This window comes from Hippocampus comes, unplaced genomic scaffold, assembly GCF_001891065.2.
Source record: "Hippocampus comes isolate QL1 unplaced genomic scaffold, H_comes_QL1_v1.1 scaffold4, whole genome shotgun sequence".
Taxonomy (NCBI): domain Eukaryota; kingdom Metazoa; phylum Chordata; class Actinopteri; order Syngnathiformes; family Syngnathidae; genus Hippocampus; species Hippocampus comes.
The window spans coordinates 730371-752615 of NW_017805380.1; the positions used below are offsets into that span (position 1 = coordinate 730371).

General features: G+C 40.7%; 1 protein-coding gene across 1 annotated transcript in view; it reads right to left on the reverse strand.

The window, feature by feature from the left end:
- Positions 1 to 22245, reverse strand: part of ipo11 (importin 11) — an 88778-nt gene that overhangs the window by 13377 nt on the left and 53156 nt on the right. Inside the window, exons 22-28 of the mRNA XM_019872711.1 lie at positions 10974 to 11053; positions 10513 to 10593; positions 9498 to 9593; positions 8681 to 8794; positions 8080 to 8201; positions 4817 to 4912; positions 2769 to 2853 (exon numbers count right to left, since the gene is read on the reverse strand). Of these exons, the coding sequence (XP_019728270.1) occupies positions 2769 to 2853; positions 4817 to 4912; positions 8080 to 8201; positions 8681 to 8794; positions 9498 to 9593; positions 10513 to 10593; positions 10974 to 11053 (674 nt within the window). The remainder of the gene's footprint in view (positions 1 to 2768; positions 2854 to 4816; positions 4913 to 8079; positions 8202 to 8680; positions 8795 to 9497; positions 9594 to 10512; positions 10594 to 10973; positions 11054 to 22245) is intronic.

A 22245-nucleotide genomic window follows, 5' to 3' on the forward strand; every position in this document is an offset into this window, starting at 1 on the left:
CACACACACTATATATATATATTTTTTTTCTCTAACCCTGGAATGGGCAAAACGCCTTGTGTTTTGTTTTTTTTTTTTTGTAGTTTACTTGCTGCCAATTCATTTAATTTACAAAAATGTACACAACGAGAGGAAACACACATCCCATAGTCTGTTTGGAAGATGTGCTAAAGGGACAGTCTGACACCTCAGGCTTTTTGAAGCTATTTTGAAGCCACCCTGTTCATCCCAAAAATAGCTAAATGCTCTTCTTACCTTTGGGCATTGAGCCACAAATGATTGCTTCATAATAGCTGGGATATTTGGGTTTGGAAAAGTTTTCAGGAGATGTTATTGTTGTGATATCAACGATAACAAGTGTAAGACGAGTCTAAGAGTTACAGTATTTAAAAGTTAAGCGTAAGAAAGGCTCCAAGGATGTCTGTGAAACAAAGCTCATTTGAATAGAGGACCCAAATGTGACCTTAGCAAGGTACGGCTTGAAAATTTCCCACACAGCACAATTTTACTGTTAGTCTCAGTGAAAATATCCATTACAAATGTAAATTGCTCCTTTTATGCCTGCAAAACGGCTTTACATCCACTTAGTCTCTAGTCAGCAAAAGTGTTTTTCCCCCTCCTTTAGGTCCACTTTCTAATTTGGGAATTAATCGCACATTAATATTCATTTCTACTTGGGAAGTTCAAAGTCCTCCAAAAGTTATCATCAGCTGTACGTGCTTGTGTACGACGTACTTCTCAGAAGTTTTCTTTTTCGAAACACAAAACCTTCAGTGCTTCAGCGATACATTTCTAAATAAACTAAACTCCTTTCTAGGTCAACGCGCACCTATTACCAGAAGTATATTTTGCAGGGCATTTGTATTTTAACCAGCACAGCAATACTTGCGTCTTATTTAGAATGAGCACAGTTGTGTAGTGCTTAGCAGGTCTGTTTTAAAATCAAGAGGGTTTCAATTGAGTCAAACCCTCCTGTGTGGAATTTGCATGTTCACCCCATGCTTACGCCTTCAGTACTCCCAAAACATGCATGTCAGGTTCATTGAATTGTACAACGCGCTGAACATGGGTATGAATGGATGTTTATCTACACCAGGGGTGCCCAACCTTTTTTTGAACCAAGATCTACTTTTCAAGCAGCCAATAGATCAAATACATGACAGGGAGTGTTTGCGGAAATAACTGCTCTCCTTAGTCAGGGAGACCAGACATGGTGAAGCAGGGTCGCACTTTAAAATGCATAGCGCGTAAAGTGCAAGAACATCGCACTGTAGCTCACGTGTACCATTTGAAAAAATAATGTCACCCCAGATTCCCCCCCCTTTTTTTTTTGCGCCAATGCCATTGTTGCATTGCAGATCAAAGAAACAAGCTCCGAATGAGAATCTTCACAGCTTCTATCTCCTGACCATCAACAACTTCCTGTCATGTAGGTCACGCGCTACCGTAGGTTAGGTGACCTACTTTACATTTTGGCTTTGTGGACTTGAGACCGATAGGGTACGGAGGCTGTACTGTACACTAACAAAAAAAAAAAACAGTTTAAATATAACTTGAAAGGACAACAGGAAAATAAATAAGTGAGACATTAAGAATACAAGTTAAAATAAATAAATAAATACTGTATGTTCCGGCGCAATATTATCCCCCAAAATCCTAAACATTGAGATTTCATTTTAAGGTCAGATTGCTCGGCCTGAACGCAAAGTAATAAGTTTTCGAAAGAGCTAGAACAATTATCCACAGTCCCAATTAGGATCCATTATAGATGGTATTTTACAGAAAAATACTCGACAGGCTTTTTCCTCAAATTCTTCTCAAAGTGCACCACACACACACACGCACGCACGCGCACGCACGCACGCACGCACGCACGCACACACACACACACACACACACACACACACACACACAACCACACACAACCACACACGCACACACAATCAAGCAGGGAGAGGGGCTACTTTTGAGTCTCCTCAATTCCCTGGAGCAAGAAGTCAGTGTCTGGAATGAGGTGATAAGTGCACTGGGAAGCACGTACATACACATTTCCTGAGAAGAACAAATGGTTTGGGACCAGAAAAAAAATACTGCTGTACTTCTTCAACCAAACAGCATGAAATTAACTTTAAATACACACAGTTTTGTCCGGGGATTCATTCAAGATGTATTTACACAAAGAGCATTTTTTAAAATTATTATTAAACAATATGTTTGCAAGGTGACGGTGTTCATATTGCACAATATAACAGTTGGGGATTGCAGAGAAAGTCTAATCCCATTTTGCATGTATGTTGATATTTACAACAAAGGGTCTTCTGTATTCAGTTCTGATTCAAGACGCTTATCAGTTCTCTTTCAACATTTAGGCTCGCATTAGCTGACTCGAAGCAAGCTAATACGACTCATCGTGTAGGAACTGAAAGTGATGACGCAGCACTGTCGCAGCAACTCCATCTCAAGATGGCTACAAAGCCTGAATGCTAAGCCAAATTCAAAACTTGGTTACTCCCAAGGACCAGAACTTGCTAAAAGTTTAGCAAAAGCATTGCACCATTTTCTTTTATCTATGGACTTTTTCCGCAACACAATTGTTTACTCTAGCATGTGTCTTGTCCACCTGCCACTATTTTGTTTGATGCATTTTCAAAAGAAAAAATAAATAAATAAAATCAAATGGAGGGAGTGGAGCATGGAAGAAAAGATTTAGGGTAGTGTGTGTGTGTGTGTGCGTGCGTGCGTGCGTGCGTGTGTGTTGTTTGACTGACTAGTTTCTTCCTCTTGTCCTGCTCGGTCGGCGGCTCCTCATCGTCACTCAGCTTGGGCTCCTCAAAGTGGCTCATCAGCATGCAGCTGCAAACACAATAATATTCCACTTAATATTAATAACCATACATATACTTGCTCTGCAAGAGATCACTCCAGGACAAGCAGTATGCACATGCACACACACTTACAAAAATAAGGCTGCTTGCAAGTCATACTGTTTTATTAATAAGTGCAAAGGGAAAACAAAAGAAGGCTTCTGAGTCTTGAGTCCTTGTAACTTTATCATGACAAGATATATGGGCGTGCGGTCTATATATCTTGACCTCTATTTGTGTACTATTTTTGGTATATGAATGGTCTTAGCAAGGACTAGTGGATGGATGGCTGTTGGATATATGTGCTTCTTCTCACGCTGCATAACTATCAGCAATGTATATCGCACACTGATGTACCATATTTTCCACACTAAAAGGCGCACTGGATTACGAGGCGCACCTTCAATGAATGGCCTATTTTGTCATTTTTTTCATACATTGGGCGCACCGCATTATAAGCCACAATCTACAATGCATCCACTAGATGGAGCTACGCTCAAGGAAACGCCAACAGAACGATCAAATGTCAGTTTAATAGAGCAGCGACACAGTTCACTGAACCAACAGCAAGTTCTGACATTGACTCATTAACGTTGAACTCTCTTGCCGCTGCTCTAGTTCCGTGTTCAACTGCGAAACCGATTGCCTTAAGTTTGAACTGTGCGTTGTGAGCATGTCTTGAGCAAGGAGCCATTTTGGGGTCGACATATTACCGTAATGACCATACACAAGGCGCATCGCTGTGAGCTTTTAAGAAAATGGAAGGCTTTTAGGTGCGCCTTTTAGCGCGGAAAATACGGTAAACTGAAAAATAGTTGTATGCCGCCGTGGCGGAGGGTGGAGATCCATTGCATATGTTGGCGGAAGTGTGTGTGTGTCCGCGGGTGCGTGTGTGCGTGCGTGCAGCAGGCAAGCAGTAAGAAGAAATAGCTGGATCACTTGATGATAGAAACATTATCAGTACTTAAAGATGTTTATTCAGGACTGCAAGTGGAAATAGTGGATGTGTGTAACGCAAACAGGTGGTGACGAATTTGCCTTGTTTAATCAGAACAGTTAGGGGAGTCAAATAAGTGGGCAAGCAGACATTGATAGCTCAAATCAAGTCACTTATTCATGGCAAATTTGTGAGTTGTGCAAGTGGGTGATGGATGCAACTCCACCATACATATGGACAGTTTATTGCATGCTCGAAAGTATAAAATTCAAATATTTCACTTGGATGTGAAGCACGGAAAGCGAGCGAGTACAGCAGAGACATCAAAACTAACTTTTTGTGAAAGCTCGGAGTTTATTTTTCCCTGGCACATTGAGAGCGAGAAAAGAGCAACACTGACAGCAGGAAGAAGGGCGCCTCCACCAAGCTCATAAATTAGGCTGATGGTTCAGCGAGAAAGAGCACCGACATACTCGCAGGTGGATTTCACTTTCAAAGGACGATGGGATATTCCCTTTCCACGTCAAGCACGGGACATTTTCTCTTCAAATCGATTGACGGTGACAAAAATGCGTTCCCACCGTCGCCCTCCCTCAGCCCTTCACTCAGTATCCAGCACTAAAGGCACACTTTCAACCTTGCGCTTATCATGACAGTGGGAGAAATGCTGCTGCCAATCATGGATTAATGAAAAGAATGCGGGGATGGAAGTGGGTGTTCCGACACTGCATTTGCGGTGCATGCAAGGTTCTTCCATTCTTCAAACCTTTTATGGGGAAAAAATGCCTTAAATAGACTCACTAGACCTCATTTGAGCCAGCGACAAAGAATATGGAGAATTTATCATACTTGAAAGCAGTCAGACTGTGTCCTTTTTGCCCAATGGTGTTAGTAGTTGGAATTGATGGTAAGAGGAAAATAATGCACATTTGCTTGACGTTTTAAGGTGTGAATATAAAAAAAAAAAATAGTTTGTTTTTGTCAATTCATCAGACAGATAGAAATGCGTACTTACTCTTTGTAGGTGCTCGTCTCGGGATCTTCCGTCATCACGTCATGCAAACACTCGACGCAGATGTTGATAATGCCACAAAACTTGTCCTGGATCACACTGCATGACACAAAAACAACAGGGGGCACAAGTCATGGTCACTGACGGCACTAGAAATTTTTTGTATCCGATAAGAGTAATGAGCGCAACACTGCAACAAAGAGTCACAATCTGTTAAATCCAGCCATTGATTAAGTGGCTGTCCGAAAATAAATAAATAAACAAAACATGGCCACACAAAGAAAAGTTGATTGATTCCATCTGTCAATGCTCTCTCTCCAGCGTTTTTTTTTTTTTTTTTTTTTTTTTAGGAATCATCCTCCACACTTCCCTTCTGACATTTGAAATTAACCTTTCTATTTGCAACATACACACTTGAGACAGCAACTTAATACATCAAAGTTCACAGAGCTCAAAAAAGGCAAGGGCCAATGAAAAATTAATTAGCCCAAAACACCACCTAACCTTGGAAGGCTTGCAGTGACCGAATGCAGTAAAAAATGTCCATATGCTTGATGGAAAAAAAATCGGACATTTTCTTACTTCAAAACGAGTCCAAAAAACAAATAATGGGACTTAAAAAAAAAAAAAAAAAAAAAACCTGAAAATGGAGGGCCAGATAATTACCGCCAGCTACTGCTTTCCAATTAAAACTCACTTCACCACACAGTTAAGCATATCCGTCAATTGTGATTTTATCCACCGTCTCCTGTGATTACTTAACCGGTGCTGCTGGCGACTTGTGCTTTTAATTCAAGTCAGTGGGATTTGATCTGAAAGCCAACAAGCTGCAAGTAAAAGACAAACAGGACACTCGAGTCAATATTCTTTGTGGCCCAGCTACTTGCAGATTTCTTTTTGCTAAACTGCACTCACTGGGGAATACTGTTAAAGAGCACTGAAGTACTTGAAGCGATTACCAAAATCTTAGTACCGGTAAGTACAAAATAAATAAATAAATAAATGAATGAATGAATGAATGAATGAATGAATGAATGAATGATGCGATCTGGGCGGCTTGGTGTGGTGGCGTGTGACCTGGGCGTGAGCTGTGTGCACATTGTGTTTTGCAGTTCTCCCTTCACTCAATAAAAAGAGCATCGGTGACTGTGGCTCTCCTTTCTCACATATGAGGGCATTACGGGAAGCAAATGTAAACACCCATCTAAAAAAAAATAATGTGAAACGGCCTGGGCACAAAGAGTGAACTGTGCTATTGCAGTGGCAACAGGAGGGAAATTTCAGCCAAACTCCGGAAAACCAAAGAAAAAAAAAATCAGGGTGTCTCCAAGGAATAACCAGTTTCCAACTTTTCAGGACTTCAAAGTCTGGAGGTTCCTCTGTAATTAACTGATGTAACACCCACTCATCTATGCACTTTTTCAGACTCTCGGTTTAGCTGTGTTGACTTTTGTCTACTTGAGCCCCGGCGAGTATCATATTTCTGTGACGCCAAAACACTGATAATGAGCATTCAAGTAAGTGACCACAACACCGCAAATTCACAAAGGTGCATGATGAAGCAGAACAGAAAAAATAATTGACAATCTCGGCTACAGGCCACTAAGCAGCCGGGCACGTTAAAGCACATTTAGGGAAAAGGATGCCTTAACGAGACCCCCATCTGGTCTGCTTCGCATAACTAATTTGTAGTGCTTTAACACTGCCCTTATTTATCACTCTTTCTCTCTCAAATGAGCAGTACAATTACAAAGCAGAAGTTAGAAAAGTTTTCGAAAACTCCACTCAACTTTAGTTTGACAACTTTGTGTCGCTCTTAGAGAGAGGACAATTTGATGCATAATGCGAAATGAGGAACAAGATACAAACCCCTTCCAATTGAGCTGCGATTGTACGTGGGAAAGTTTTTTTGTCATGCAGTGACCGAAAAGCCAAGGCTGTCATATCCAATTGGAAATTGTTGAGAAAGCGTGGGGAAGCATGACAAAGGATTTCATGGCTGTATTATGGCAATATTACACAGTCAAGACTGTGGAAAATGTCCGTCGTCCAAAAGTCTTGACTAGAAAGTTCATCACTATGTGAAAAAAAAAAAAAATAAAGATCACCAGAAAATGAAACCTTAAAACCCACTTATTGAAGTTTCAAAAATGTGACATGGGAAATCTATTCACATGAACTTACATTCAGTATATTCTGGCAAATATGCGGTCATCTTTAAACTGAAAATGCACTGGAAAATGCTGCTGGGGGTTTGTTTTCTTTTGAAAGATATTCATCTCCTTTATTTGCTGTTAACTTGGAGAACTGCAAAAATTCATGCTGCAAATAAACTTCTTTTTGCTACTAAATACTTTTTGGCAGCAATACACTAATAATGCACTCCAAGAATGAATCTCAACCTTTTAAACATACACTGTTGTAGAAATTACATCTTAATGGACATATGAGAAGGATGGACATGGATAGAATTCAAAAGAGAAAAAAAATTCAAACATTTCGTGCGCAAATACATTTTGGTGGCAACAAACGAATAATGCACTGTAAGCATGAATAGAAAGCTGATGCTAGTATTAAGCTTTATGTGAAAAATTGCATCTGAATAGGCATGAAAAGGATACATAACGTAGCAAGAGCCGCATCGATACGTGAATGACTCAAAGGAGTTCAATCAATCAATCAGTGTCAATCTGGGACTGCTCCGATGTCAACCAGATGAGCACCTCTCCAACAAATAATTGCAATTTTACATTTTCCTCTGCAGAAGGACGCAAACAGATGCCCACCGATGCCAAAGTCCAAGTCCTTGGAGCCTGAGCTACTGCAGCTGCAGAATGTTTATTCCTTATTATAATTATTTTTTTTAACATATTGCTTGATTGAAGAAAAAAAATGCACCAGAAGACAAAAGCCTAAAGCCCCAGACAGAACTTAGCTCTTTCCCAACCTACAGAGATGTTAGTCTCTGAAGAGACGTAAAGTTTCAACATACGTCATACTTGACATGAGTCACTATTAGCAATCATTTTGAAAGAGTGCGTAGCCCTCGAATAGGTGAGTATTTCATTGACTAGCTGAGGACAAGTTTGATGGTTAAAAAAATGTGAATAGGTGAAGAATAGCGAGCCGCGAATATGAGGCTCACCGTATTCTGTACGTTAGCAGAAAAATGCATTCCTACCCCCTCAGACCATGCTAAGGGGCATCGAAAGGTGATGGATGCAACTCCCCCAAATGCCTGTGACAGTGACTGACAGATGCCTTACCTGTTGTCAGACGGCAAGAGCGAAAGCAGGGCCAGAGAGGACAGCTTCCTCCTTTCAGGCTGCGTGATGTTGTCCATGCGGTCCACCCACATTTCAATCACACTGCCTAACAACTGGTCAATCTGGTAGAGCAAAGGGATGGGAAGCCGTGTGTTAAAAGAAAGGAGCGGAAATTAACCGTCTTTGAGGGCGCCTGAATTCATCTTGTTGTTTATGAGAATTGACCTTCCCTATTTTCCCTGCCTCATTTAGCAGCCAGTGTAGACGAGGGGCGCTTGGCACCGGAGAGTGACAGCTGAGGGATTTTTCAAACAGCCTATTCTTTCCTTTTATCCATTAAGATTAAGACCCAACTATAAACAGTAGGTGATTCATTTCCCTTTAGTTGGGGCAAAAACAATTTCAAAGTTTCAGAATAAAAGGGGCTGGGGCTTTGACTCAGTGCCTGCAAATGGTACCATTTGCAATTCCATGGCTCATCACTTTGAGCCCAGTTTCTAAACGATTCACTTTTCACAGGCACTTTTGAGGCGTTGTCCTTAAAAGGCGTTGAAAGAGACTGCTGAGGAGACAGAAATGAAGGACAGGCACCGATTCTCACCTCCTGGCCACACTCGGAGGCCATCTGAGTGAGCAGCGATGAGAAGAAGCTGGAGTTCTGCAAAAGGATGCGGCCCATGATGCCCAAGTAGGTGGACATCACCACGGGGTATCGCTGTACAAAACAAAAGAGCTGAATCCATATGAGGAAAAGGCATGCGCGCACTTTCTATACTGTAAGTAATGGTTCATTTGGCACTGGGGGAGGTGCGGTCAGCCCACTGACACAGCAGCACTGTGGCCAGCTATATATAACGTTTAACTGTGCTAAACAATCAACAAATGCTAACATAAGATGACGAGATTGCGACCAAGAATAAGATTATTCATTAGGATTTTCAATACCAGTGAATTTAAAATCGGTAGATAAAACAGGCTGTATTACCACACGGGGTGTGGATTTACTCAAATGCGGACTGGGCGAGGAGACTACTTTGTGAAGGGCTTTATTTGTAACCACATGAATCGAATAATAAAGGGCCATTTACAATTTATATCAAGCGAGCGCGGTGGTGAGAACAAAATGAAAAGGTCTATTCTGGAGAAACGCAGAGGAAATAAAATCCAAGTAAAGTAGGTGGATGCACAAGACATTGCGGAGTAACCACAAATCAGAGTTTACATGAATTCAAACAAATTTATTTGATGTCTGCGTGTGAGAAATGTGCAAAAGTAAGAGAATTATATATTTTTTTGCATGAGTCACTCGGTGACTAATTGTGGCACAGCATCTATGAAAGGGACAGCCACCATTTGAGTCAAGTAGGTGTTTTACAACCATGTAGGAAGAGTAATTGCAGTCAAGCGGGACAACTCACCTCGCCGTTCACTAAACCTCTGAGGACAGCTGGCAGCAAGGGCTGGAACATGTGGGCGCCGAGTATGGGGCTCACCTTTAGAGCTATTTCTACCACCTCGCGAAAACACAGAGACGCGGAAGTTGAAGGACAAAGCAGCAAGGAGAATCACAGGAAGCCTGTTATGTAAAGATCTATTAAATAAATAAATAACAGAGAGAGAGATCTGACGATGGCAAAGATCACAAGGTGCCGGGGGGACATTGGGCGGGAAGCAAATGCCAGTCAGGAAAAAGCGTGAGGAAAATCTTCACTTTTAAATGGGGCTGTGACCACTTTGACAGGAAAGGTGAGTCCTTCAAGTTTTAAGATATTTCAGTGAGGTCCATGAGAAAGCTGGAATAAAAAAAATAAATAAATGCATTTAAAAAAAAAGAGGAACTGGCTCCAGTTAATTGGAGAAGACTCCCACTTCATGTTTATTTATAGTGTAGTATATTTGCAAAAAATAAATCAATAAATAAAAAGATATACCCCCTACTAAACCTGACTCATGTTTCAGTAAAAGTCATTGCTCTGTTGAATTTCCGGACTTACTCCTTCTCCCTCATTAGCCTTCGCACAATTAAACCTCCACAGAGGAATCATCAATGGCAATTCCCTGCGCACTGTGCAATTAATTAGCTCAAGTGTGAATGACCACAGGGAAAGGACAGATAAACACTGCCACTCAGCCTATGATATTATATGTTCATATGAACTTTTCAAAGAAATGCGTAGATTGTCGAAAAGGGCACTCGTGTGTGTCTTTGACTGCCAACTGTGTGGGCTGACGTTTTTCCTTGTGGCCAGAATAAAAGGAGCTGCATGGACATTAAGTATGCTCACTGCATACAAGGGACATGATGCTGCAATGTTAGTGAAGGATCAAGTATGTATTTGACTGCTGCTGCACAGAAAAGAAAACAGGAGGTTTGAATTTGTATGCAAGAACGCACCTTACGGTACTCCTAAAGTAGGACGAGACGACGCCTACCTTCAGAACTTGGACCTGTCCCTCGTTCGTGATGTCTTTTAGCAGCTCGCAGAAGGACTGACATAAGGATTCGGCATAGTTCTGCAATAATACAAAAATAATAATAATCATAAGAAATCACGGGAACATTGAGAAGCTGAAACGGCAAAGAACAAACTTAATTTATGATGACCGCTGCAAATACTGCACATTGTAGCATATCACAGCAGACAGGATGCCAATATGTCCCAGTGAATGGTAACAGGAGTTCAGAACATTTAGAGAAAGTCTCCTATCCCATAAAAATATTTCATTGTCTGAATCCAACAATAAGGAACACAACAATCCCCCACGTATTTGTGGTTCACGACTAAAAAAATCTATTACGCAAATTGCCGGGGAATTACTATCGTACGTTCACGAAGTCTTTCAACAACAAATTATGCTTCTGAACCTCCAAATGAATGTTGTGTATAGCTCACCTGGAGGAACTCCGTTGGAGACAAGTACAGGTAGGCATTGACAATTTGGAAGCACGTACGCAGGTTCTCCGAGCTCAACTCTGCACAAAAAAACAAAAACAAAAAACGTTACTGCACCACTTGTAAAGCTTTGATTGACAATGCCGACAGCGATGCAAAAGGCAGGGAAAAGGGCAAGGGCATTTGTGAGTAAATGAAGCAGCACACAAGAGCGTTTCATGTGTCAGGGAAAGCACGGCGCATGGACCTAAATCACACTCTGTGTTCGTCTTCGGAGGTTCCACTGTATCATCAAGCAGGAACATTTGCTCAGTCAGACGTATTTGGGGGTGTAATGAAAGCTCATTTAGACAATGCCCATGGTAGAAAAAGAGAAGAAGATAAACTCGAAAATCAGCTGGATGAGCTTTTCTAATTAGCCCTTTCAGGATATGCAGGATGTGAGCAATTGAACAACACAGCTTCGGGGCTTACGTGGCTCCAAAGGGATGGCTCATCTGCCAGCGTTAATGCAAAACATTAACAACGACTTGATTTTATTTACTAAGCACCTCTGACAACTTTATTTGGCAAGCGTAACTTATTTCATACTTGACCTCCAGTGTTTGCCTGACCTTCGCTGAAGCTTGTTGACATTCAAGCCCAGTGTTTGGGGAAATACAATCTCCATCTTTGATATCTGTTCATTTCATTTGTCCAGAAGAAAAAGGCTTCATGCACACAAAGAAACACATCTAATCTCAACTTCACCCATCCAGCCTCTGGAGCGTGTGCTCGCATTCTGGTTGCGAATGAGCTGAAGGCTATCCGAGCTGACTTTAGGCGAGAGGCGGGGCGCACCATCAACTGGTCACCAGCCAAGTACAGGGCACAATCCATTCATCTGGTTCAGTTTTTTTTTTTTGGTTCCTTGTTTCAATTTTTGTTTTAGCGTTTTGTTTTTGGTTCGATCTGTGCTCCATGTGCAGTGCATGAGGAAGTGCTGATTTCTCTGAGTACTATTGTGCGAATGTGTGTTGATTGATGCTTTTGGCACTTGTGTTTATATCACCCTAGTGTAAGAAAATGAGGAAAGTGTACAGGACACCAAAAATGTTCAACTTTTACAATTTACTGTCATGTCCACCTGTCTCTTCTTTCTTTTGTTATATTTAACAATTAAACCATGACATGTAATTTTCCTGATCGTGACACAGACTTGTCAGTGAAAACTATATGTATGATAAACTTTTTATTGGGACTTATACAGAAGTCTCAAGGTTCGAAATAAGAGCAATGAGGAAAAATAGGACGAAGTTAATGATGACTATGAAAATGAAACACCTTTTTAAACATAAATGTGATTAGTAGGTCTCTGTGATTATGGCTGTTAAATGTCCTGTGTCGGGTATTTGATGGAGACAATGGACAGAATGCTAACTAACATGCTTTCTGACCCAGGCGATAGGCCTGTCCAAGTCTGAGCTACAATTTGAGACCAGCTATTTTAAAATGGTACAGTGCACGGTGGGTTTCACAGGGCCACAAGGCTCACTGTCAGTCACATCAGTCACAGCTGGCATGAGCAATCTGCTGTTGACCCAAATCAGAAAAGATCCTGATCTGCTTCTTCCAGGCCAGCTGTGTGTGTGTGTGTGTGTGTGTGTGTGTGTGTGTGTGTGTGTGTGTGTGTGTGTGTGTGTGTGTGTGTTTTATGGGGCAAGACCGCAATGTGGCACATATGCTTCACTAACGAATGCTCAAGAGAGCTCTAAATCAGAAATAATGCTGTAATTTCCTCTCCTTTGTCCTGGTCAGAATAACAAGGATGGACTATCTCGGAAAAGGATACCTTTCATTTTCAGAGTGCCATACGTGTGACTAAACATCGGTGGAAGGAAACTGAGCTCTGATTGCTCCACTGTCTGGAGACGCATGTGCACGATTTTGGTTTGGTCCAGCCAAATTTACAAGTGGAGAGAAGGGGCAGAATTTAAATCAACAAGGTGCTTTTATGACTCGAACATGCCAGAGCCAATTTTCTCCCCTGGTAGCTCTAGACATAAAGCAGTCTGAAAGTGTGCAAATCTGCAATTCAAAGAGAAATTGATGGGGGGATAATTCTGTTGCCTTGATTATGAGCTGAGCCACTCACTCAACAACACACAATGCATTAAGCATTGGCAACAAGAAGATGGCCTGGAGAGTGGAGACTTTCAGCAAGACCAACAGTCTACTCTTGGCTTGAATAAGCAAGCAATCATTCCCTTTACCACCATTCACGTTAAAAAATAAAATAAATTTTTTAAAAGGATTAAAATGGGCATTTATGTTTTTCACAGGACAGCAACGATATGACAGTTTTCCTCAAAATATATTTCATGTCAAATATCGGGATACGTATTGCCTTGGAAGGGCAAGTATCGGGATACACGTTTCACGATATGCATCATATCGTGACCCCTGTATCCTGATACTACACTAACATTTGCACTGGCACGATCAACGTTTTCAATTGGGACTGATGGTCAGAAGGACTTGTTTAAGTTAATCGATTGGCCCCCAAAATCCAGACACAAAACACGAGAATGCAAGGAATAGAAATTGATCAAATCGGACGGACAAAATAGTACCTTGCAAGGAACGGTAGCTTGAGCCAGACACCTCAGCCAAAGAGCAACTCTATTTCCACCAAACCTGCTTAGCTTGAAAGTAAGCTGACAGGCTAGCCGACTCTTGCGTGTCGAATAATAATAGCTTAATATGAAGGAAGTGCACTAAGATGCACATCTGCAGGAAATAGAACACTTCAGAGGATCTGAAGGGACTCGGTAAGAGCCCGTTGCCTCGAGCCGATCAGACATAATAAACAGCATCTAATAAGTTTTGTTTTTGGGGCTTAGGTTGAATCGCTATGATAAACAGCATCTCATCTTTTCTTGAGTCTAGCCAGCCACAGTGAGGCAACAAAGATAATATATGCTGTCGTCTGAGCAGGTACACAGTGTATTCCTGAGGCTTTTTAGTCAGCATATGCCGCCACATGAATATTCACCTCAACAAGACACATTTAGCAGTAATGGATTACAGAACACAAACAGAGAGCATCCATTTCAAATAGACGCCAAAAAACACATGCGGAAATGAGAGCCAACTTTGAAAAGGAATTCTTCATTCAAAGAGGTAGTGAACAAGAGTGGAACTGACGCCTCACAACAACAACAACAACAAATGCCTGACCACGAGAGGCCATTCGTTTTGATCAGGAACAAGGCAAAGGTAGGGGGGGGGAAAAAAAAAAAACAAAACAAAACGCAGAGTAAATGAATGCCCAACAACAGGTAAAGTACAGTATGCGGTCACCATCCAATGAAACTCATCGATCTCCATTTTGCACATTATCCTGCATGTCTTCTTAAATGTTTGCAAGCTCATCAACCAACAAAATAAAAATAAATGTTCCACCAAGTTCATAAATACCTCGTTCGACTTAAAAAATGTCCTTCAAATCCAACTTCGTTACCCCACAACTCCCCCAGTCACTTTCCATTAAAGACGACTGAAATCTCCCAAGACATTCTTACTTTTTTGTTTAAAAAAAAAAAAAAACAAGTACGGACAACCTTGGCTAATGAACAGAATGTTCTAAGTAAAAGGGTACATTTCTGGCAAAACGCTTCGGACTGATGTGTGCAGGTCAAAAATCGGGTGACTAAATTCATCATTAATTTATTTTATGCCTCCTTTTAGAAGACGTGAGTTTTGCAGAGATGTTTTTACCTCTACAAGAGGAGAGGAACATCAACCGCAAGTATCTGAATGTCACAGGAAGCCATTATTTACCCCTCATCATTAAAACACGGACACTTCATCCCTTTCATGTCGACAATTAAAGCTGGGGATTTTCAACGGTTTTCCCACCAACATTGAGTGGCATGGGAAGAACGTGCCTAACCACACACGCAACTTTGCCCACTTTGGGAATAAATTCCAAGGCGGGATGGCGGCCGTCTGAAAGGGAATGGAAGACAGCCGGAACAGTGGTATGCTGTTGTTTCAATAATTACATCTTCATTTGCATTCTGAACTTATTCACAATAGCCCCGCTGCTTTCAAAGAGGAACTTTTGGCCTTCACCCCCTTGTGTGAGCAGTGCCACGATGAGAAGCCAGCTGAAAAGGAATGAACAAAGCACAATGCTGTTGACACACCTGCAATGCAGACGGAATGAGCTAGGAAAGTCCGTAAACACAGCAAGCAGGGTTACAATATTGCGGCTACCAGTCAAGGATGCATTTTCTTCCCTATTGCAAATGTATTGGACAATTCCATGGATTTTTAAATCTACTTTCTTCTGTAACCAAGCACATGACTGCCTCAGTTTTAGCCAAGAAAAACTCTGGACACCGTACAGATAAGCTTTCAATATAATTGTAAAACGCAATGTTCGATTGCGCTGATCCTCCTTTGTGTCATAGGTGAGCCAATGCCTATTTTAGCTGACTTTGGGAGAAGCAGGGTACACACTGAACTGGTCAACAGCCATTGAGAGAATTTACCACTAGCAGTAAATATATCTTACAATTTAAAAAGTTAAAAAACTACAAACATGTTCCTTTAGTGTTTGGTGATATTCAGAGCCACAAGAACACATTCAACTCCTGGGCAAAAAAAAAAAAAAAAATATTGAATCACCAGTCTTTTTTCAAAACGATAATGCATCGGGCCAAACAGCGAAAACAATGTTTATGCAACCTCGGGTGCAAACAATGGGAGGGTAAAAGTGAGAAGAATTGGATTCTTGCAGCTTTGAATCAAACATAATTAGCATTTAATTTCACGTCTTCCACTCGTTAAGCATTGGCTTTTAACTGGCTGGGTATTGGGCAAAGAGCTGCATTGTATTTTTGTGTGATGAAATTTGCTGTGTGCAGTCTACGGCAAGTCAAACAAAAAAATATTTATATATGTGTATACACACATCTCAGAAATCGTGTTTGGCTCAGCTTCTCTCTCTCTCTCTCTCTCTCTCTCTCTGTCTTTCTCTCTCTCTCAGGAAGCGGAAAGAGGGCCGATTGTGTCTAGACGGCAGGCAAAATGACAAATATGACAAAAAGGGTTCATTTGGAGAGGAGGCTGCCCTTCAGATGAAGAACTCATTAAGTAAGGCTTCTTGGACCGTAGGTAGTGCGATACCAAGAAGAAAAGTATATGTCAGCGAAATGCTCCATAACACACAGGGGCTTCAGCATCCACACGTAATTGATTTTTCGCAAGATAAATATGGCGGTGATGCCGAACGTTTTCCATCACCATGCATCATACTACATTATTTGATCTATAAATTCACCCCGGATATATCACTAATAGCCATAGGTTACCAACAACACCAGATCGACATCTTTCTTCATATAATGGCCGAGCATATGTTGTACAAACAGAGTTTAATCATAATAGAAAAAATAAATGTGGGTTGCATTTGCTAAAAATGCAAAAAAAAAATACATAAAATGTCATACTGGCTACAACCTTCGGTGGTTAGCTCCCCATATAATAAAAATGTATGCACACAAAACTGTGGAGCAGCCACAAAGTCTAGTGGAATACTAAGGGCCAAGAAAAGCATTGCTTTAACACTGCGACGGGGACCCTTTTACAACATCATTATGGCAGATTGAGATACTTTTTACATGCCTCAATGGATGCTGGTGTTTTAGTTAGCAACCCAATTTAAAGGGAGTGTTAAAAATTGTGTCTATAACGCAAGTAATTACAGTTCTCACCTGTTGTTCTTTTTTTTTCCCTCCCCAGAGGTAAAAAAACGGAGGGCACCATTAAAGGAAATTTGGTATAGAAAGCTCAAGCCTTGTCACAACTTGGTTTAGGAATCTATTTGCATGCTAATCGAAAGACAGCTCTGACCTGCATTATTCAGAGGTATTTCATAAATGTGCCATTCGAAAAGACAAATTAATCAAAGACCCACACAAATGTAAATTACATTTACAGGGCTGATAAATTATTACAGAAACAGTAAATGTTGGGGTAAAATAACAACCCCCTACCCCCCGCAGAATTACATTAGTCGTACTGAAGTAGCAGCACACATTTAATGTGCATATTATAAAAATATTATAGGACAAAACAAAAAATCCATCTTTCCAGTTTCGAAAGCGATTGTCATCATTCAGGTCACTGTTGAGCCAAATCTATCCCAGATGAGTTTGATGCGAGAGGCAGGTAACACCCTGAGCTGATATTTGTCTGTCCTTCATTACCATGACAACTACGACGACGGCGACAACTGATAAGCTATCTCCCAACTAGTGCGTGAGGGCCTGAAGAATTGCCAATTCAAGCAGACATTCACATAAATATGTGGAAATAATGAATTCTCATCTCGGGTTCACGTCGCGTCGTACATTTCAGAGCACAGGAGATTTTTATCATCGGCAACTTGCTCGTACAAATGAAGCCGGGGAAACCCGAGTGCCCATGAATGAACAGAAACAGCTTGACAAAATAGCACACTGTCTGAGTATTGCAAACAAATTTGCTTTCAATTCCCTGCAGCCGTTCCAATACTTCACATTGACGCAAATATATAATTGAGGTAGTTGTCTTGTTTCAGCAAATGTAGTTTTGTTTTGTTTTTCCACGAGTTATGCTTAAAAATTATGTTTAAGTTTTAAGGAAAATAATGTGTGCAGACACTATGCAGGTTTAAAAGTCTTATTCAAGCACTATTAAGGACATAAATGATAAATTTTGCTTCCAAGCACCTTACAGCTGCACTATGTTTCAAGCTGATATAAATTTATGGTCCCAGCAATAATTTAATTTTGCTGTCACAAATGGTCAATAAACTAGTTTTTGCAGCGGCATAAGTGTATGTGGTCACGCAACACAAGACGTCAGGCTCAAGTAATAATTTTGTTTGGAGAGAAAATCGTTGTTTCAAAATTCAAAGTGCAAATAAACCTGACTTGCACACTTAATAGACAACAAAAGCAATTACAATTCAAAGGTTTTAACAATGTGGTCCAGTTGCCTTGTTAAGTATTTACAAATCTGGGAAAGTACCAGCAGCCCTTTACAAAGTGGGCCATTTCTGTCAGAATTTACAACTTTTATTTGTTTTCAAGCAGTGAATTTGTGTACTTAGAACACACAAATATAGCAGCATTAAATAAAACTGCTGTTAGATCAATGAACACTTGAGCTGTCAGTGAAGTGTCGACAACGACAAAAAAAAAAAAAAAAAAAAATGCCGCTGTTAATGTGTCTTCTTGGTGGTGTTCCACACATGGCTGAAATGCGCCCTGCTTGGGGGGGGAGCAGTATTACACAGAGAAAAGTGCTCGTTGAGCAAGGCCAAGGCAAGGCTCTTGACATTCTAATTAGGGAATTTGTTGCTCCAGTTTAGCGGTGATGGAGCGGGGGCTCTTTTATCAGGCAGACCAGGCCACATACCTGGCAAGCTGCGACACCAATCCCAGCCAGACGCTTTTCTATGGCCCACATCTCTGCACTGCTCTCCACGGGCAAAAATAAATGAACCGCCGGATGCTGCGATAAAAAGGAGCCAAATGTGATAACTGACTATTTTGGAAGAAAAAAAAAAATAGAAGGGCTAAGTTAATTTCCTGCATGTTCTTTAGACTTATGTGGAAATGCAGGCTTGAAATTGTTTTCCCAAAATAATGCCCTTCATATTTTCCTGTCTACTGCATTAAAGTGACAATTTTTTTTTTTTTAATGTGGTGTAATTTGCCCTACCTGCTGCCATCATTCAGAGCTATTATCTTTCATTAGAGCAACTGGAGATTTGCCCTTGCAATCACATTCAAGGCAATTACTGAGCTTTAAATGTGCTACTGTGACTTGCTCAAAAAAATAAATAAATAAAAAAGTAGAAGTCTTTTGGGTAAATCAGGTGACAGAAGTTCCGCAACACTTTTTATGTTAAAACTGTATGACCTGCCCGCAGAATATTATTAAAATAATCTCCGGCCTCAAATTGTGCCGCTAATTGTATTTTAATTATGATCTAAAAACCGCAACAATAGCAGCCTAGCGAGAAAGAGGAGGGTTGCCATGGTGATGCCATGCACACAAGGGTGCACATGCAGCCTCACCGTGTCATCGAGGACAACCAGCTGCCTCGGTTTTCTTAGCCGGATTTACTTTTGGTTAGCAATTAAAGTTAAAAAGAAGGAACTGCAGAGATATTGAAACAAACACTCCATGAGGAAGAAAGTCAAGCGAGCAATGTTGCAGCCATGACCAAGAATGGCTTGTTGATCTGCACATTCTTCCAGTAAATGTCTCATGCATGTTAGGGAGAGATGTGGTCAGGGATGTATTGGGCCCCAAATTCAGACTGAGAAATTGCTGAGGCTAACCTGTAGGATTAAGATTTATTGTATACATATTTGCTGAATTGTAGGCTCTACTTATGTTTTATTAAAAATGTGTGTTGGAAATGATTTAACAGGGAACTTTGATTAAAATTGGGAGGGGTTCGTTGCAAGGGCAAAGGTCCATACCTCTTGTTTTCATTAGCGTAGCAAACACGTCAAACAAAATAAAAGTGTTGCATTTCGTCTCAGCATCGGCACTGACACATTCCTTTATGACTGAGACATAGCTACAGTAAATGCTCATTTACGTTGCACTAAAATCCACGCTATCATGAGGAACATTCATTTGAGCTTCAGGCGTGTAGCTCTGCTGCTCGGAGTTCTGTTTGGTTATAATAAAGTCACCACCTCACAACATGGGACACAAAAGGTTTTCAGCTGGCTTCTGGAAGAACAGAAAAGTACTACATTCATTTTTAAAAACTCTCTTTTCTGGGCCATGCCATCTCGTCTTGTCAATACTTTTGCCTCTTACATGGAGTTGGGTGGCATCTCCTCGGTGAATCCCATAAGAGAATATGGAGTAGGACAACAGCCGGCGCTAAAATGAAGTTAACTGAAAGATAAGGCTGAATGGGACGGGAAATTGAAACGTTTCCTTCCATTGATTAATATGGGCAATGCGAAGTTACACGCCAACAAAACGGACAAACTAACTAACAGCTGTTAGAGCTGTGATTGCGAAATTATAATTTCAGCATCCCAGCGCTCTCACACGGATCAACAACAGGGATAAAAACTGGACCGTCTGTACAATAATTTTCTCCCTCCTCTGAGCAATCTGACCCCAAATTCATACACTTGGAGATCAACAACAGGTTAGTAGCGAAACAGCATGGACATAAGACATGCAGCAGAATGGTTTCAATATCACCAACAGATTTTACGTTTTGAAAGAGAAATAATTTTCTTTGAAACTAAATATTTTACTTTTTTTTTTTAACTAGTGTGACACCTCAATTTCCCCTCTAGGGATGAATATAAGATAGCTCACTTTATCCACAGTATCTTAATTAATTGGTTCTACACACTGAGTATTCTCAACTTGTCATTTGTCAAACATCAAAGCCAGCATTCGTAAACTCATCCCACGATAATAATAGTTGACAAAATCAGGTTTCCATGATGCTCCCTTGATCTTGATTAAGGAAGGCATGGCCAGAACAGTGTAACAGGAAATCAATGTCATATTGTGGCATTATAAAAGATAGAAAAAGAAAGTAAAGGAAATAAACTGTCACGTTTCAAGTTTTGGTGATGATGATGATGACGAAGTCCTTCAAGGGTCATACAGAAAGTCATTTCAGTCTTTTCTTTTTTTCAGGTCCACAAATGCTTGATTTGCTTTTAGAAGGGCAAAAGAAGTTGGATCTTAATCCTCTCGCCACATATGGCCCGCAAGCCAAAAGTTTCCCCCTGCAAGATGAAGATGTATGCCTGGTCCTGTTCTCTTAAATCTCTTTGATTCCAATCCATGCTTGGAATGATCCAATGCTACAGTAAGCCAATAAGTCTGAACCAGCGTTCTTATTAGTCCGTCTCATTCAGTGTGTAGCGGAGGCGCCAAATCAATACGGTTCCTCAACACACATATCTTAAAAAGTCTCAGAAAAAAAGCAGCATCCGGAGTGCTCAATCACACAGTTCTTTTCTGTCTAACACCAGTTACTGGCCTGCCGACAGAGCTTGGCAGAGCCATCGGCAAGATCATTACAGGCTGCTTCAGTGTGATGTCATAACAGCCGGGCTCATCACACAGGGTCGTACCAATTTTCTGTCCTCGTTCTGTAAATATCAATGTGATTCCTCACAACAGGATCGTACAACGTCAAGAATGTGACTGCCCGGCTGCTTTTCATGCTTACAAATCTTGTTATTCATACGGGAGCTTTCAGCCGTCTGCTTCTTCAGGGTTACATTCGAAGTATGTTTACTCAAAAATTCAACGCCTTTATATTTCTTGATGATTTCGGCAATGTGAGCTTTGCTTCACAACCAACAAGTTTTATCCACACAAGATGTTGAGTTTCTTTCCAGTTACACGCTCGTTGATCAGAAATAGATATCGGTAAAAATTTGTGGTGTCGGCAGTCTTAGGTGTGTTAAATTTTCGACTTTTCAATTGAAGGCCATTTGGATGCAATTCAGACTTTTACGTTAAAAATGCGACTACATGACAAGAGCATGCTGTGCCTACATGTGCACACCTGTTATTGTTGATTATTACACTAAACTATAAAACAAAGTAAAAAAGAAATTAAAACGTGTTGACATTTTTTACATGCTGTTATTCTGCGTGGCATTTTAACAGCACTCAACAACTGATTTAAGGATTATCTGTAATTTATCTTGACTATGGCTTTGATAAAAAAATTAATAACAATAATTTGCAGCCTAAACATTGAACCCCGGAACCCTGCATCTCGCTCCTGAGACCATATAGAAAATGGATGGATAGTAACACTGTGTTATTTACTATTATAAAAATAGATTTGCACATTTTAAGTACCTAAATGGCCCCGGCCATGACATGAGGGATTTTTTTTTTTTTTTTTTTTTTTTTTTCTGGTGAGCCGCTACGTCACTCATCTCTCCCTTGAGAGTGTGTGAATTGGTTCTCTGTAGTGTATTGCATACTTCAAACAGCATAGAGAAAGTGAACTTCCCCCTTTGGGATCCACAAAACAGTATCAGCAAGAAGTTATTTTTGTAAATTGGAGCTGTTCACGCTGTACATTTTGCCAGCATCTGTCGGTGTCTCGCATATTTGACCTCGACGTGCCGATGCCATACCCAGCTCGTGGCGTGCTGACAGAAACATCTGTCATCCCGTCAGAATGCTTGCATATGCATGAAGCCTTTTTAGTATC